The 14,109-nt window shown below is 39.6% G+C and overlaps 1 protein-coding gene across 2 annotated transcripts in view; it reads left to right on the top strand.

The window, feature by feature from the left end:
* Positions 1 to 5,138: 5,138 nt before the first annotated feature.
* LOC129701066 (uncharacterized) overlaps positions 5,139 to 14,109 on the top strand; it is a 49,957-nt gene continuing 40,986 nt past the window's right edge. Inside the window, exons 1-2 of one of the 2 annotated variants that reach the window (XM_055642016.1) lie at positions 5,139 to 7,241; positions 12,011 to 13,084. In XM_055642016.1, the coding sequence (XP_055497991.1) occupies positions 12,046 to 13,084 (1,039 nt within the window). In that variant the 5' untranslated portion in view covers positions 5,139 to 7,241; positions 12,011 to 12,045. Of the gene's footprint in view, positions 13,085 to 14,109 lie in introns of both variants that reach the window. The other variant, XM_055642015.1, reaches the window with a different exon arrangement.

The following is a 14,109-nucleotide window of genomic DNA, read 5'->3' as shown; positions in this document are numbered from 1 at the left end:
GTGTCTTGTTGCTTTTTACTTAGTATGGCTGTATGGTAACTCAAATTTCATTGTACCTTAATTGGTACATGTGACAATAAACTGACCTTTAATCCTTGAAATGTTAGCAACATTATCATATAGAGCAGAAAAATTCAGCTCTTCATCTCTCATGATGTGCAGATATGAAGTGCACACTACAGGTCCAAAGTCAAAGTCAATTTTATTCATCACATGCACCCGAAGATGCAGTGAAATGAATTTGCCAGCAGCGATACACTTTAAAAAAATCACACAATGCACAATAAGATTCAACACAAGTGAAAAATGCTGTAATGGAAGGCAACAAAGATCAGCCAGTCCTCCTCCTTTGTTTACCCGTGGTCGAGGCCATTAAGCCTTTATAGTCGCTGCTACGGACGGCCAGATGTACAGGCTCTCTCGTCGGAATGATCAAAACTCTGACGTCGGGACGGTCAAACACTCTTGGAGGTCCTGAATCATCACTTTCCTACCGGAGATGGCGGCTTCAGGATGTTATAGGCCGCAGGCCGGCGGTCGGAGCTCTTCTCTGGCGATCCCCGGGAAGGGATCCCAGACTCCGTATGGTAAGTTCACGCCCTGCCCGCGGCTAGAAGCTCAGCAGACCACAGCCCCAAGGTCAGGTATATGAGAGTGGATCTTTAATTTACAACCAAAGGGACCAGCCCAATAGGGTCAAAATATTTCTCCTTTCTCTCAATCACGCTGGGAGCACAATTCAGATTTACTAATAGATTGAAAATCTAAGTATGTGCAGCATTATGTCAAGAATGGGTGAAGGTTGAATCTGTTGAATATTGCTAGGTGAGTTGTTCTTTGCTGGCTGCTAATTTAGCAATATAACTGTACTTTCAGCTGGGGTTAACTAAACTTGAATGTGTTATGTCATTGGACTGTTAAAATTTATTCACTGAAACTTTCAAAGATATGTTTTTTCTTGAAAGTAACTTCTACTTTGAATAACCACATTGTGCGTTTTACTTAAAACATTTTTTGAGATCTGAAACTTGAATCCAAGGAAGACTGATGCATCGTACCAAAAGAGATCCTGACATAATTATTGTATAAACAGAAGGAAAAACAATTGCCTTGAGCCAGTGCCTTTTATGACTTCAGGGTCTCAAAAAATGCCTTGCAGCCAATTAATTACTTTCTGCATGTAGTAATATATGTGATGTGAATATAAAATGAAGTTTGGTAAACACAGGAGTCATTTTACCAGTTGATAATATATAGTATATTTATTTGCTGCGATGTTACATTGAATGTGCCTATAGAACTGCAGCAACTAAGAATTTCATTCTTTGGTCACGTTGTACCTCGAGGCTGAGTTACATAGTTAGTGGCATTAGAGAACTGTCATCTTCTGGAGGCAGAGTTCCAACAATAATATCCTGAAATGGATGACTATCATCCAGAATTTTTAGTCTTCAGGTTTTTCAAGCACAGTTTGCAGCACGACACATTTGGAATGTTACTGATATTCTCCACCAAAGAAGAAACCATTTCATCTCCTTTGGGCAGAGTCCATCATGTGGTATGGGGGGCACATTATGTAGGTATTGTGTTTTTCTAAAAATAATTCAAGCAATCCTGTGGTGCTCCATGTTATGTTCAACGTAAATTACAGGCCCTAAACTTGCAACCACTGTGTAAACATGAAATTAAATTTAATCAGGGTCAATTTCATGTTTCCAGTGGATTTGCATGGCACCTTTATTCTCAAGCAATTTGTGATGCCTGCCAAATTTCATCTGTCAAAAGATAAGGCTTATCACTTCCATTCTTGATTCCTCACACACTTCCAGGATCCATATTATGGAACATGTTCAACCTGTGGCATGAATTGCTTGTATAGAGCTGCAGGATATTCTCAAAATTAAATTCTGCTCCTTAGATTGCAGGCACACAGAGGTAATGGTGAGGTGTGATTTTTGGATGTGACATTAGGGTGCATCTCTAGACCAGTAATTCACTTGACAACTACACCTCAGAAGTGTCTTCTTGGCCCACCTTGACCTCATCTGGGTTGGAAATTGTGAGCACAAAAGTGCCATTGGAACACTCCAGGATCTATCTGTCTGGGGCTATCTGCGTCATGTGCTGAAAATGTCACTAACACTTAATTATCTGCAAAATGAAAACAAGTTTAGCATTCTTAGGAGAATATTATCACTCAAATCTACCAAGAAACAGTTTTGTGCTTTCTGCAAAAATCTTCTACCGATATGGTGAATCATAAATTTGACAATGCATCTAATTTTTAAAAAGCCACAAGGTAGTGGAGCAATATAATTTTTCACTATCATGAATGATAAGAAGGTGCTCCCTATTAATGCTAGGCACCTGGCTCCGCAAATGCTGAAGGGTTATTTTTAAATGCATTTTTCAGATTATGGGCACTACCAGTTTTTATTAACTATCCCAAACAACTCTTGAGGGGGTAGTTGAACTGCATCCTTCAACTTTTAGTTCTCCTGAGGAAGATGCTTCCACAATCCTGCTGTGTAGTGATTTTTAGGTTTACATCCAGCAACATTGATGATATACTTTCTCTTGATGCCCTTTAATTTTAATTTTTACTGTGTCATCTTGATACCATACTGCTGACCAAATTTCCATTGGTCAGAAGTTAATTTGCTGGTGATTGAAAATGGAGTGGCTGGGTGAACCAGCTACATTATATTTGTCCTGTTTTGTGGTGTGGACATATTGGGAATTTTGCATGTGGTAAATTATATATATATATTATATAATATATATATAAATATATATATATATATATATATATATATATATATATATATATATATATATATGTATATATATATGTATATATATATATATATACATATATATATATATATACACACATATATATATATATATATATATATACATATATATATATATATATATATATATATATACACACACACACATATATATATATATATATACATACACATATATATATATACACACGCACACACACACACACACACACACACACATATATATATATATATATATATATATATATATATATACTATATATATATATATATATAGATAGTTTATCCATGGACACCACCCAGATGAAGCTGAGATGGTTGACCTCAAAAAAAACCTTTTTGGAAGGTGTGACTCCAACCATTAGTCTTTTTTCCCCTAATGCTCATTTACTTCAGTTTTCTCAGGGATCCTTAAGGGGCTGTCCTACTGCAGCGATCTAATTGGCGAGTTGAGGAGAGTTTGAAAAAGTGTCATGTTCAAGACCTCCTTCGACTATGTTGAAGACTAGCTTCGGGAAAATTGGACACCGAATAGTGGAGAGTGAAGACGACCTCCCTTCGACTATGTTGAAGACTATCTACGACTACCTTAGACTGCCTTCGATTATCTTTGACTACCCTCGATTACCTACGAATAACATGCCGACCTATTACGACCTACCTCAGCTAAACCTACGAGTAAAAAAAACTAAAAAAAAAAAAAAAAATCTTTTTTTTCCACGCAACCTTTTTTTACTCACGGGCATTTTTCAGCATGTTGAAGGAGAGTTACAAAGATCTCCTAGGACCTCGTGTCAACCATGCTGCGGGTATGAGTTGAGGGCAAACTGTTCTTAACTCGCGGATGAGGTCGCCGCTGTGGGACAGCACCTTTACTGCTACGTTTGCTCAAATGCTGCTTGGTGTCAAAGTCAATTGATGTCACCTCACCTCTGGAATTCTGTAATTTGGTCCATATTTCATCCAAAACTGAGATGAGGTTCAGAGCCGAGTGGTCTTGGTGAAACCCAAACATAGCATCAGTGTGTAATTTATCAGTGAATAAGTGCTGCACGGTAGCTTATCAATCACTTTGATGAATACAGTGAATGAACAGATTGGGTGTTACTAGTGGATTAGGTTTGTGTTGTTTATGTAGACTGGACACACCTGTCACTTTTTCAAATGCTCAAGTATATGTTAGTGTTGTAGTTGTATTAAAACAGCTTATCTAGAGACTTGTTATGGAGTTTTTTTAACTACAGCTAGGATGCTATCTTGTCTCAAAGTCTTTGCTGTATCCAGAGCTCTCAGCCAGTGGTACTCATTAAGTTTGTTAATGTCTGGCTTTTCTCACAATGGGGATCTGGGAAGAAAACCAAGGTCAATCATCCGTTTCAGCATCTCTAAACACACCAACAAGCTACTTGCTGTTTCATTTCAGTTTGTCATATACTCCATGTCTGTACCGAGTGCCCTTGTGCTCCAGAAAGTTAAAGCTTTATGTAAGATCAGGAACCATCACGTGAAAATCATCCACCCTGAGCAAGTTTGAAAATGTGTAAATACATGAGATACCATAAGGGGGGGATTTCAGGTGTTACAATAAATGAATTTCTTGCCTATGTGGCATCTGCTTATCTATACTGAGGCATAGCTTATATCAGCTGATATAACTTCTCATAGCTAGACACAAAATGCTGGAGTAACTCGCGGGACAGGCAGCATCTCTGGAGAGAAGGAATTGATAACTTTTCCTTCTACTCAAGAGTTACTCTAAAGGGCCTGTCCCACATAGGCAATTTTTTAGGCGACTGCCCCGACTGTCATAGTCATTGCAGATCTCCGGAAAAACGGCGACTGTACGCCCCTACGACATACAACAGTGCATACAAAAATATTATAATAACATTAACATTTAAATTATAAATAATATAACTTTAATGGAATTCACTGATGTCATCACCGGTAACCACCTACATCATCCTGCCATCATCCTACATCATTCTGATGATGTCCCACATCATCCTGTCGACAGCACCTACATCAGGCCACCCCAATTGGCGTCAAGACAACGGTCGCCGAAAATTCTGCGGTGACCAGAAGGACTCTACGACTCTTTGGGCGACTGAGGAGATCATACAGGCGACATCCCGGCGACCATGTGGTGACAGCCTAGTCGCATGTAGTCTCCTAAAAATTTGCTTAAGTGGGACAGGCCCTTAAGTGTGTAAGGGAACATCAACAAAATCAGAATCATTGTCACAGCAATTCACATTATCAACAAAGCCAAGGTCAAATAAAGGGTAAAGAATTCTGCACATGATTACCTTTTGGGACCACTGCAGTATAAGCTGTCAAAGCTGAAAGCAAGAAGTTTTTAAGAACAAATAGATTAATATAATTAAACAATTGACATTTCAGGTAACAAAGCATATACATTCTGCAGTGAATGTATTGATTCTTCATCCTGGTGCTGCCTTCGCTAAACCAGTTTCTGCTGTGGGCTTTGTTGTGCAGCAATCATGCTGGAAGTCTGGTCCTTGCGATGAAGGAGGCTGCAGACGGACTGCAGGACTCATGTGAGCAGTCGTCTTAGACTGTCTTAGCAGGGACGGTGCCACATCTGCATGAGCGGCAGGAATCTGAACCAGCTGGCAAAGGAAAGGATGGTGTGCAAGCACCATTTGTGGGAAAGTACAAGTACTGTAGGCTTGAGAAGGGTTTTTTCTTCACAGAGGCAGCAGTTGACCTGTAATTTCACGGAGACAACATTGCATCACTACTTTGATTACCTCAAAGCACATGTAATGAGTTGAATTTAATGTCATGGTGGCAGCAGGCTGGTATAAAATATTGCCATCGGACTGAGTTTCACCGCTGCATGCATACTTCGAATAGCCTCCACCTGTGCTGCTCTGGAGGCTGAAAGCTGTCATCAGCCACTGCACCATACTCTGGACTATGCCTGACAGATCTGAAATACTCAGCACTTCCCAGATGATCACATTGGCTTAATGTTTCTCTGGACCTATATATTTTAGAGAAGGGCTCCCCCATGGCCTTCAGTTCCTCTCTGATAAGCTGACTAAGCACAAAGTTTCTCCTTAGACAAATACAGCATCTTTCTCATGCAGACTGCCCTTTTGCAACTGTCTTCAGAATTCTTGAGAATTGTTGTGTGATCTCATCCTTCTAGGAGTTGCCACACTTGTATCCTGACTTGTATCCTGGCTGTGACTACATACTATCTAACAAACTGGCATATTCAGGAAAGTATGGAGTGACAGGCTCTGAGATCCTGCTTGGAGAAATCAAGCGTAATAATGCTGCAACCCCTTCCTTCCTAGAGTTACGGACAGGTGCACTGCTGGTTCTGGGAATTATTTCTCCACTGTGCCAACATTTTCCTTTTTTTTTTCTCTTGTACCCACACCTCCTTTCTCTGCAACATAAAAATTATATATCTATAACTATTCCGAATTCATCCACCTGAAACATTAACACTGCTCTACTCTCTCGACAATCTGCTTGTCTTGTTGAATATCTCCACAATTTTGACAGAATATCAGGTTTCTGTATTTTTCTTTGGTAACATTAAAAAATGGACTTGCAAGCTATTAACTGCTATGGTTACCATCTCGTTAGTCACCATGGATTTTTCATCATGTGACACAACCATCCTATCAGATCAAACAGCTTTATGATCTGAATCCATTTTTTGTATAATTGAAAAGCAGTAGGAAAGAAATTGATAAGTTAAAAATACATTATTTTAGTAATTATACTGTTTTTTCTTAAGATTTTTGCCTACGGGGGTTTCTTGCCCTTTTCAGATTGAACATACTTTAACAAGAAAGGAAAAACTTGAGAAGAAACTGATTTCTTTCAAAACATGAACTTGCAAAACCCATGTGCTTGTAGGTTAAGAAATAACTGATCCATAGGACGATATAAAGTTTTTTTTAAGGTTCTTCCCCAGTAACAAGCTCAGTCGTCAGGTGTAGAATTACAACAGCACCACTCCTTAAACTGAACCTTACAAGTTCCTGGATATTAACTGGCAGCTTAGGATAGTCTGTCTGCAATCATCTGGTCTTGACAGTTTGCCTGTCGTCATGGAGACCAGTTAGATTTACACACAGTTTTGCCTTTTATAGTCACTAGTTTTCTCCCTTTGGGTATTGGTTGGGTGCACTGGTATGCAGCTTGAACAGCCACTTTATCAAATAGTAGCTCATGCATACACGCATTCACAGAATGACTGCAGTAACTGGAAGAAAAGTTTTGAACAGTAGTTCTTGGCAAAAGTTAGTGATCCACAGAAAGATGACCATCTCTGTGAACTGAAGATGGGGGTGTGTTTCACAGACATAAAATGGAAACAGAAACTTAAATGTTTGGAACGACATTTATGAGACCCACGTCTGCAGCTTGTGAGTTGATGTAAGTAATAACTAATTTGCTGGCAAACAGATGTTACCAACCATAAGAACATTTTCAGCACCTGGTGCCACACGCACTGTTTGAGACTGCAATACGCTACTTTAGATGGTAGTGGAGGTAGGTACTTTCACAACATTTAAGAAACATCAGAGTGAGCGCCTGAATTGCCAAACCCTGGATCAAGTACTGACAAATGAAGGAAGGCAGGGCATGTAGAGCGGAGAAAGTGAGCAGCAGGCAGAGAAGCAAAGGGACCAGAGTCACAAGGTTTGAGGTGAGGGTATTTGGCAGTTTGGAGTTTGTTCAGGCAGAAAGGGGAATTTTTTTTTTCCAATTTGAAATTTTTGGATACCAACAAAAAAGTTTGGCGGGAAGATTTTGCATTGTGATATTTTTCTGATCTGACTTTGGGTCAGGCTATCTCCTGGAGAATTCCACTGAAGCCGTAAAAGAGATGCTAGGCCATTAAATAATTAAATGAGAGGCTTAATATCAATGTTTGGCCTATATGTTATATATGATGTCAGGTTGGTGTAACAGACATCATATACTAACACCAAATCCAGTTTAAGCTTGAAACATATTTACACTCATTCAGGACTAAGCATATTAGAATATTACTAGAACAAGTGGGGACCTGTTGGGTCCCGTTCCCCCAACGTGCATGCGCGGCTGATGAGCCCGCACTAACGGCGGAAATTAAGTTAAAGTTAATAACTTTGCGTTTAATATTTAATAACATAAATCTGAACGAAAATTGATACTGCACATTCCAGGACAATGGAGAGTAAGATGGGCCTAAAATAGTCATGAAAGAAGATGTACCGTTCTTGCGCAAATATACAAATATATATAGATACAAATATATCTAGGTACAAACAAGATGTAAGTTTTAGTAATATCTGGATGCATGTAGATGGATCGAAGATAGATAGATAGATAGATAGATAGATAGATAGATAGATAGATAGATAGATAGATAGATAGATAGATAGATAGATATCATCTGCGTTTATTAAAAGTTAATGCAAAGATTTATATAACATATTCTTTTTTTAATATATTATTTTATTAGAAGCAAGCACATATCATAATAAAAACATTTCATGTATATCAGTCGTACATCAATAACATTATCAGTTGTGTATTGACTCTGCTTCTATTTTTTTTTTTATATAGCAAGAGAGAAAGAGAAAAAAAACCCAAAACAAAAAGCATGATAAGGAAGAATGGAATAATTTACTAATAATACATCATTGGAGATAGGTTCGTAAATTATAAAGTATAACTTTTCATCTAATACTGAGTTCAAACTTCAGTTAGGTTCCCGTGCTGAACCATTCTACCCCTTCAAATAATCAATGAATGGAGACCATATTCTGACAAAAAGTTCCTGTATAACATATTCTGATAACACAAAGATCTTTTTAAATATACAAGGTGGTCAGGATAAATTTAAAATGTGATTTAACTTCGACTCCTCTGAAACCTAAATTTGGATACAGTTTACTGCCTATTCATAACTGGCATCATTTCAGGAAATGCATGACCAGCATTTCTACATGGGAGTGGAAAGGCCATGTTAATGAAAGTACACAAACGTTGTGGTGAAGACAGAGCACGTATCACCATTATCAAAATTTCTTCAGTCCTTTGTGCAGGAAATGATTATATTATATTATATGTTGGATTGCAATTTTCTTTGTAAAAAATTAACAGAAATTCTGGATTACTTAAATTATGCATCCTAGCCACTGAATCAGTCAGCTTTATTTTGTTTTCTTGCAAAGCAGTCATCAGGCTACCTGGCTCCAGATGACAGGAAATCACGTATTTGGCACCATATAAGATGACTAAATATCAGCAGCAGATAATCAAGAACCAAATCCCCATTAATCTGTATTATGTATACTTCACCCAACTTTTAGATACAAAATTTTACATTTTGGCAGTACGATATTAAACAACTGTTATTTCCAGTGTGGAAAGCAATACATCATTTCTTGCCAAATCTAACCATTCTAGAAGTTTAATTGGACACCTTGGGTTTTGACTTGTCTTAATGCCAATACTATGTCCAGGAGCCACAAGGAACTGCAGATGTTGGAATTTTGAGCAAAATACAAAGTGCTGGAGGAACTCAGCTGGTCAGGCAGCCTGGAGGGTATGAACAGATGATGTTTTGGGTCAACAGCTTTCTTCAGTTCTAGTTCCTCCAGCACTCCGTGTCTCTTGGGTTCCATTGTTTGACATTCCTGGTACAAAAAAGTCCATCGAGGCAGCAAAACTATGTATTGGGAGCTTCCCTGTGCATGTTTCAGCCCACCAAGGTACCCATACCCGCAGCCTCCCAAAGACGACACATCTCCAACCTTCTATATGGCTTCCTGATTTCCAGATCTCCACACCAGTGTCCTGATCTCCTGAATTCCCTCGTCAAAGCTTTGATCTCCAGGCATACACCCTGTTCCTGCCACTCCAGATCATTGGCTTGGATTAGGGCCCAGAACTTATTTTATCTGAGCTTTTCCCACTGCTCCCCTATGCCCCTACCAACCCTATACCTTTCTTAGTTCTTCAATGTATGAAGAGAACCATGGTTTGGTCATTACATGCAATTGAAATTTGCAGTGGCAGGAGCATGACTTAAATGGTTATTAGCATGCTGTACAACAATCCTTTGGCATGTATTTAACAGGGATCAATTTTGAGGAATTGATTTTGAATTTGAATTGTATTAATTCTTGAGACTGGTTTTCACCACTGTTTTTGACATTTATTATCTTGATGCCCTAAGAAGATGGGCGGTAGATCTTCTGCCTAAGCAACTTCAGGCGATAGTTAAGAGTCAATGCCTGTGGTAAATTTTGAAGCCAGACCCACTGCAGAAATCAGTTATTCAATTGGGGTTTTATGACAGTCTTACAACTTCACAGTCACTACCTAATACTATATTCAAATGTGCAGATGCGGTGGGATTTGTACTCCTGATTGTTAGATGAACATAACCTCTGAAACTACCGTACCTATAACTGGTACAACACTGGTACATCACTGGTACAAAAGCTGCTCTTCACCTGTGATCTCTTCATGTCAGAGCCTCAGCAGCAAATACTGGAAAATTGTCAATTAACATTTAGCTGGTCCAACCAACTCCGGGATATTACCATCTCCAAGAAGAACCACATCAGAAATATAAGAACATGATTTTACTGCAACATTTATTTAATGGCCTCTGATTGAAATCAGATTATTTGCAAAATTGTTAAGTTTGAATGTGAAAACGCTATGACCTGTGCAGATCATCATGTCAATAGAGAGTCTTGCCATCAGCTTCACCTAATGACCAGATAAAGTTTGTCATCAACAAAAAATGTTGATGCACTTGGGCCTATGCATTATCGAAATCTGGAGTGTGAAAATGATCAGGCACTAAGACTCCACAAAGGTAATTTTGACAGACCTATCCAGTTGTTGGCAGTCTAAAGCTGAATTACAATGGCGGATTGCGAATATTCATCGTTGTTCAGGCGGCTTTCTACTTAGTAAACCCACAACAACACTGTAGAATGATGCTAGTGAACAAGGATGGGGTGCAACTAACACTATCTCTAGTTATGGTGGTGGATGAAACAAGGAGTTATGCCTTGGTCAAAAATATGGCATCAATTATTTATAAATGTTGGCAGCATTTCATGCCTTGAAAGCATATTGTGGAAAGGTATATAGTGTGCATATTAGACTACAATTGGATAACTCAACAGCGGTGGCATATGTAAATCACATGGGTGGATATAGATCGCTATCCTGTGATGCTTTGGCAAAGGTTATTTGGGCTTGGTGCCTCGATAGGAGCATTTGGATTTCAGCTGCTCATTTGCCGGGCAGATTTAATATGGTAGTAGATGCTAGATCGCGGAGGTTCAATGATCGAACCGAATGGATGTGGAATCAGGTAGTATTCAACAACATAATAGCTCGTTATTGAACACCAGGCATTGATTTGTTCGCTTCCAGGCTTAATAATCAATTGCCACGATATATAGCCTGGCAACCAGACCCTGGGGTATAAGCGATAGATGCATTTTCTATAGACTGGCGGGGAATGTTATTCTATGCCTTCCCTTCATTCTGCCTTATTGGAAGATGCAGAAGATAATGCAAGACAATGCATCAGGTATTTTAATAGCTCCTAATTGGCCTACGCAACCATGGTTTCCATTTATTAAAGGGATTATTAAAGGAACCACCTATGGTTGTTCACAGGCATAAGCATATGTTCATGCGACTTTGATATAAAATCGAAAGATTAAACGAGAACATACCGTTTGAAGTTTGATCTTTATTTTATGAGGTTGAAGTGAGGGATTACGTGCCCTCCACTCCCTACCCTGATTCTCATAATGATCATCCGGCATGTCTAAGGTCGTTAATCTTTCTATAGTTTAAGTTCTGCAACTAGTCTGTGGTTTCATACAGTTGCTCTGAGGATTGATGCGCATGCGGGCTGGCGGGCTCTTCACGTAATCCCTCATTTCAACTTCTCATAAAATAAAGATCAAACTTCAAACGGTAAGTTCTCGGTTAATCTTTCTATTTCCGTGACCTGCTTTGACTGCCTGTCCATAGGAGCTGAAATAATGATTTGATTGGATTAGTTATGTTTAACACATTTAAGTGCAGGTTCACTGTTCTGGATACTGAATGAAATGTTTAAACAATTATAGAATTTCACTTACATCTCTAACATGTTTCCTCATCTTTTTCAGGCACATTTGATGGGAAGTGACTGTGCAATGTCAACATGGCAGGAAGTGGTGATGGGCAGCTTTCACATAGCCATCATTGTAACGTTGGTGCTGTTCCCTACAAAGAAAAGGATGTGACAAATTCAGCTAGCATATCAAACAGAAATGCATATTCTGCACTATCCAAAAAGTACCCCAGAATCTGTCAGTGGATACCAAATCCAAATCCCACTGTCCCCCAGAACAAGCTACGGGTCCTGAAAGGTAATAGGCCATCAGAAAAAGATGCATGCCAACTGCCAAAGAATAGAAACTGCCCAGAGCAGAGCAAACCAAGAATCTACATTCTTTCAGGAGATGGCCATGGGGACAAACAACATGAAGAAGAAGTGGGCCCTGGATTATGTAAGCACACTTACTTAACAGACAGCATTCTTAGCCTTGAGGAGGGCGAGTACAATGAGGGCAGGGAATCCTTAAGTAAATGCATCAAACAGGATATATCAAGAAGGGTAACAGAAACAGTCAACTTGGAACATTCTCCTTTGCTAAATGGGGAGAATCCTTCTAAAAAATGCAATACAAAGAGCTGGAGTCCTCCAAAAGGATTCTGGAAAGTACTTGGAATGGAAAATATAAAATCAGTTGTTAGTGCAGAGAAATTTGAGGATGAGATTCTCCCAGAGGAAACTTGGAATATTAACGAATCAGAGATTTCCAACGTTCACTGCAGATATAACTCTGAACAAAAGAGCGTATTGGAGAACTTTTCAAAAGTCGATGGTTTAGGCGGTTCTGTACTCAGGAGAGGAGAGCGGACTGTGGAAAATACACACAAGCTTGGTCATCTGGGGGGCCTTTGGAGAACGGACAGTTGGGAGAGTGTCAGCAGTAATGCCAGCTTGTTGTCTCTGACAGAAAGAGTAGAATATAATCGTACCAATCTGAAACGAATGCTAACATCTTTGCATCCCAAGCGTCGACCTGGAACTGGTATTGAAAACCTACCTCAAGAGAGCCTAGCACCATCCAGCTACCAATTTTCATCTACCCCTCTGGCCGATAGGTTCCATAGGAACAAATATATCAAGCAAGGTAAACTTTTTCATAGATTCTTTTGTATTACACTGTGTTGTAGAATTCCCTACTCGATTGAAAGATACAACATGGAAACAAGCCGTTCAGCCCACCGAGTCCACGCCGTCCATTGATCATCTGTTCACACTAGTTCAATGTTATTCCGCTTTCGCACCCATTCCCTATATATTGGGGCCAATTTCTAGACACCAATCAATCTACACATCCACATATCTTAGGGTTGTGGAAGGAAACAGGAGCACCCAGAGGAAACTGTGCGATCTCTGGCTAACGTGCAAATTCCACACAGGCAGCACCCAAGTTCAGGATTAAACCCCAGCCTTGGGCACTGTAATGCAACAGCTCTACCAGTTGCGCCACCGTGCTACTTCTGACACTGTGAAGGGAACCCTTTACTTCAAGGTGCTAAAAGCAAACTGCTGCAGGAACTCGGGGGGATCAAGCTGTGTCTGTGGTGGCAAAAGAATAGTCAGTTTATTAGGTGGAGATCCTTAATCAGGACTGGAGGGAACTAATTGGGCCTTTGTTCCAGAAGACAGCAGGAGCCCAAAGACATTCCTGATAGGGGATGGAGATAAACAGTCTATAGTGAAGCTGAGGTGGTTGTACCTTCTTCTCAATGGCAGATGCAGAGGAAGAGGGAATGACCTTGATTATGTTGGCTGCTTTCCTGAGGCAGAATGAAGTGTAGTCAGTGGAGGGGGGAGGCTGGTTTGTGTCACGTACCTGGGCTGTGTTCACAACTCTACTAAGTTTAATTCTCCATCCTCCTCTTTCTCTGATCTCTTTGTGCCCTCTTGAACTATTATACCGAGCACCTCACCTCCCATCTAGGCATGTTGTAGCCTGCACTCAATATCAAATTCAACAACTGACCCGAATCATTACCCATCCATTTTCTTCAGAGATGCTGCCTGACCCACCGAGTTACTCCAGCATTTTGTGAATATCAAATTCGACAAATTCAGTTAACTTGCTTTTTTTTGTTTTTTTCAGAACAGCCAGTTCTACTGTTTTTCTGT

This window comes from Leucoraja erinacea, chromosome 10 (assembly GCF_028641065.1).
Source record: "Leucoraja erinacea ecotype New England chromosome 10, Leri_hhj_1, whole genome shotgun sequence".
NCBI classification, from domain to species: Eukaryota; Metazoa; Chordata; class Chondrichthyes; order Rajiformes; family Rajidae; genus Leucoraja; species Leucoraja erinaceus.
Note: the sequence above shows the minus strand (reverse complement) of the source record. Positions and strands in the feature narration are given on the sequence as shown.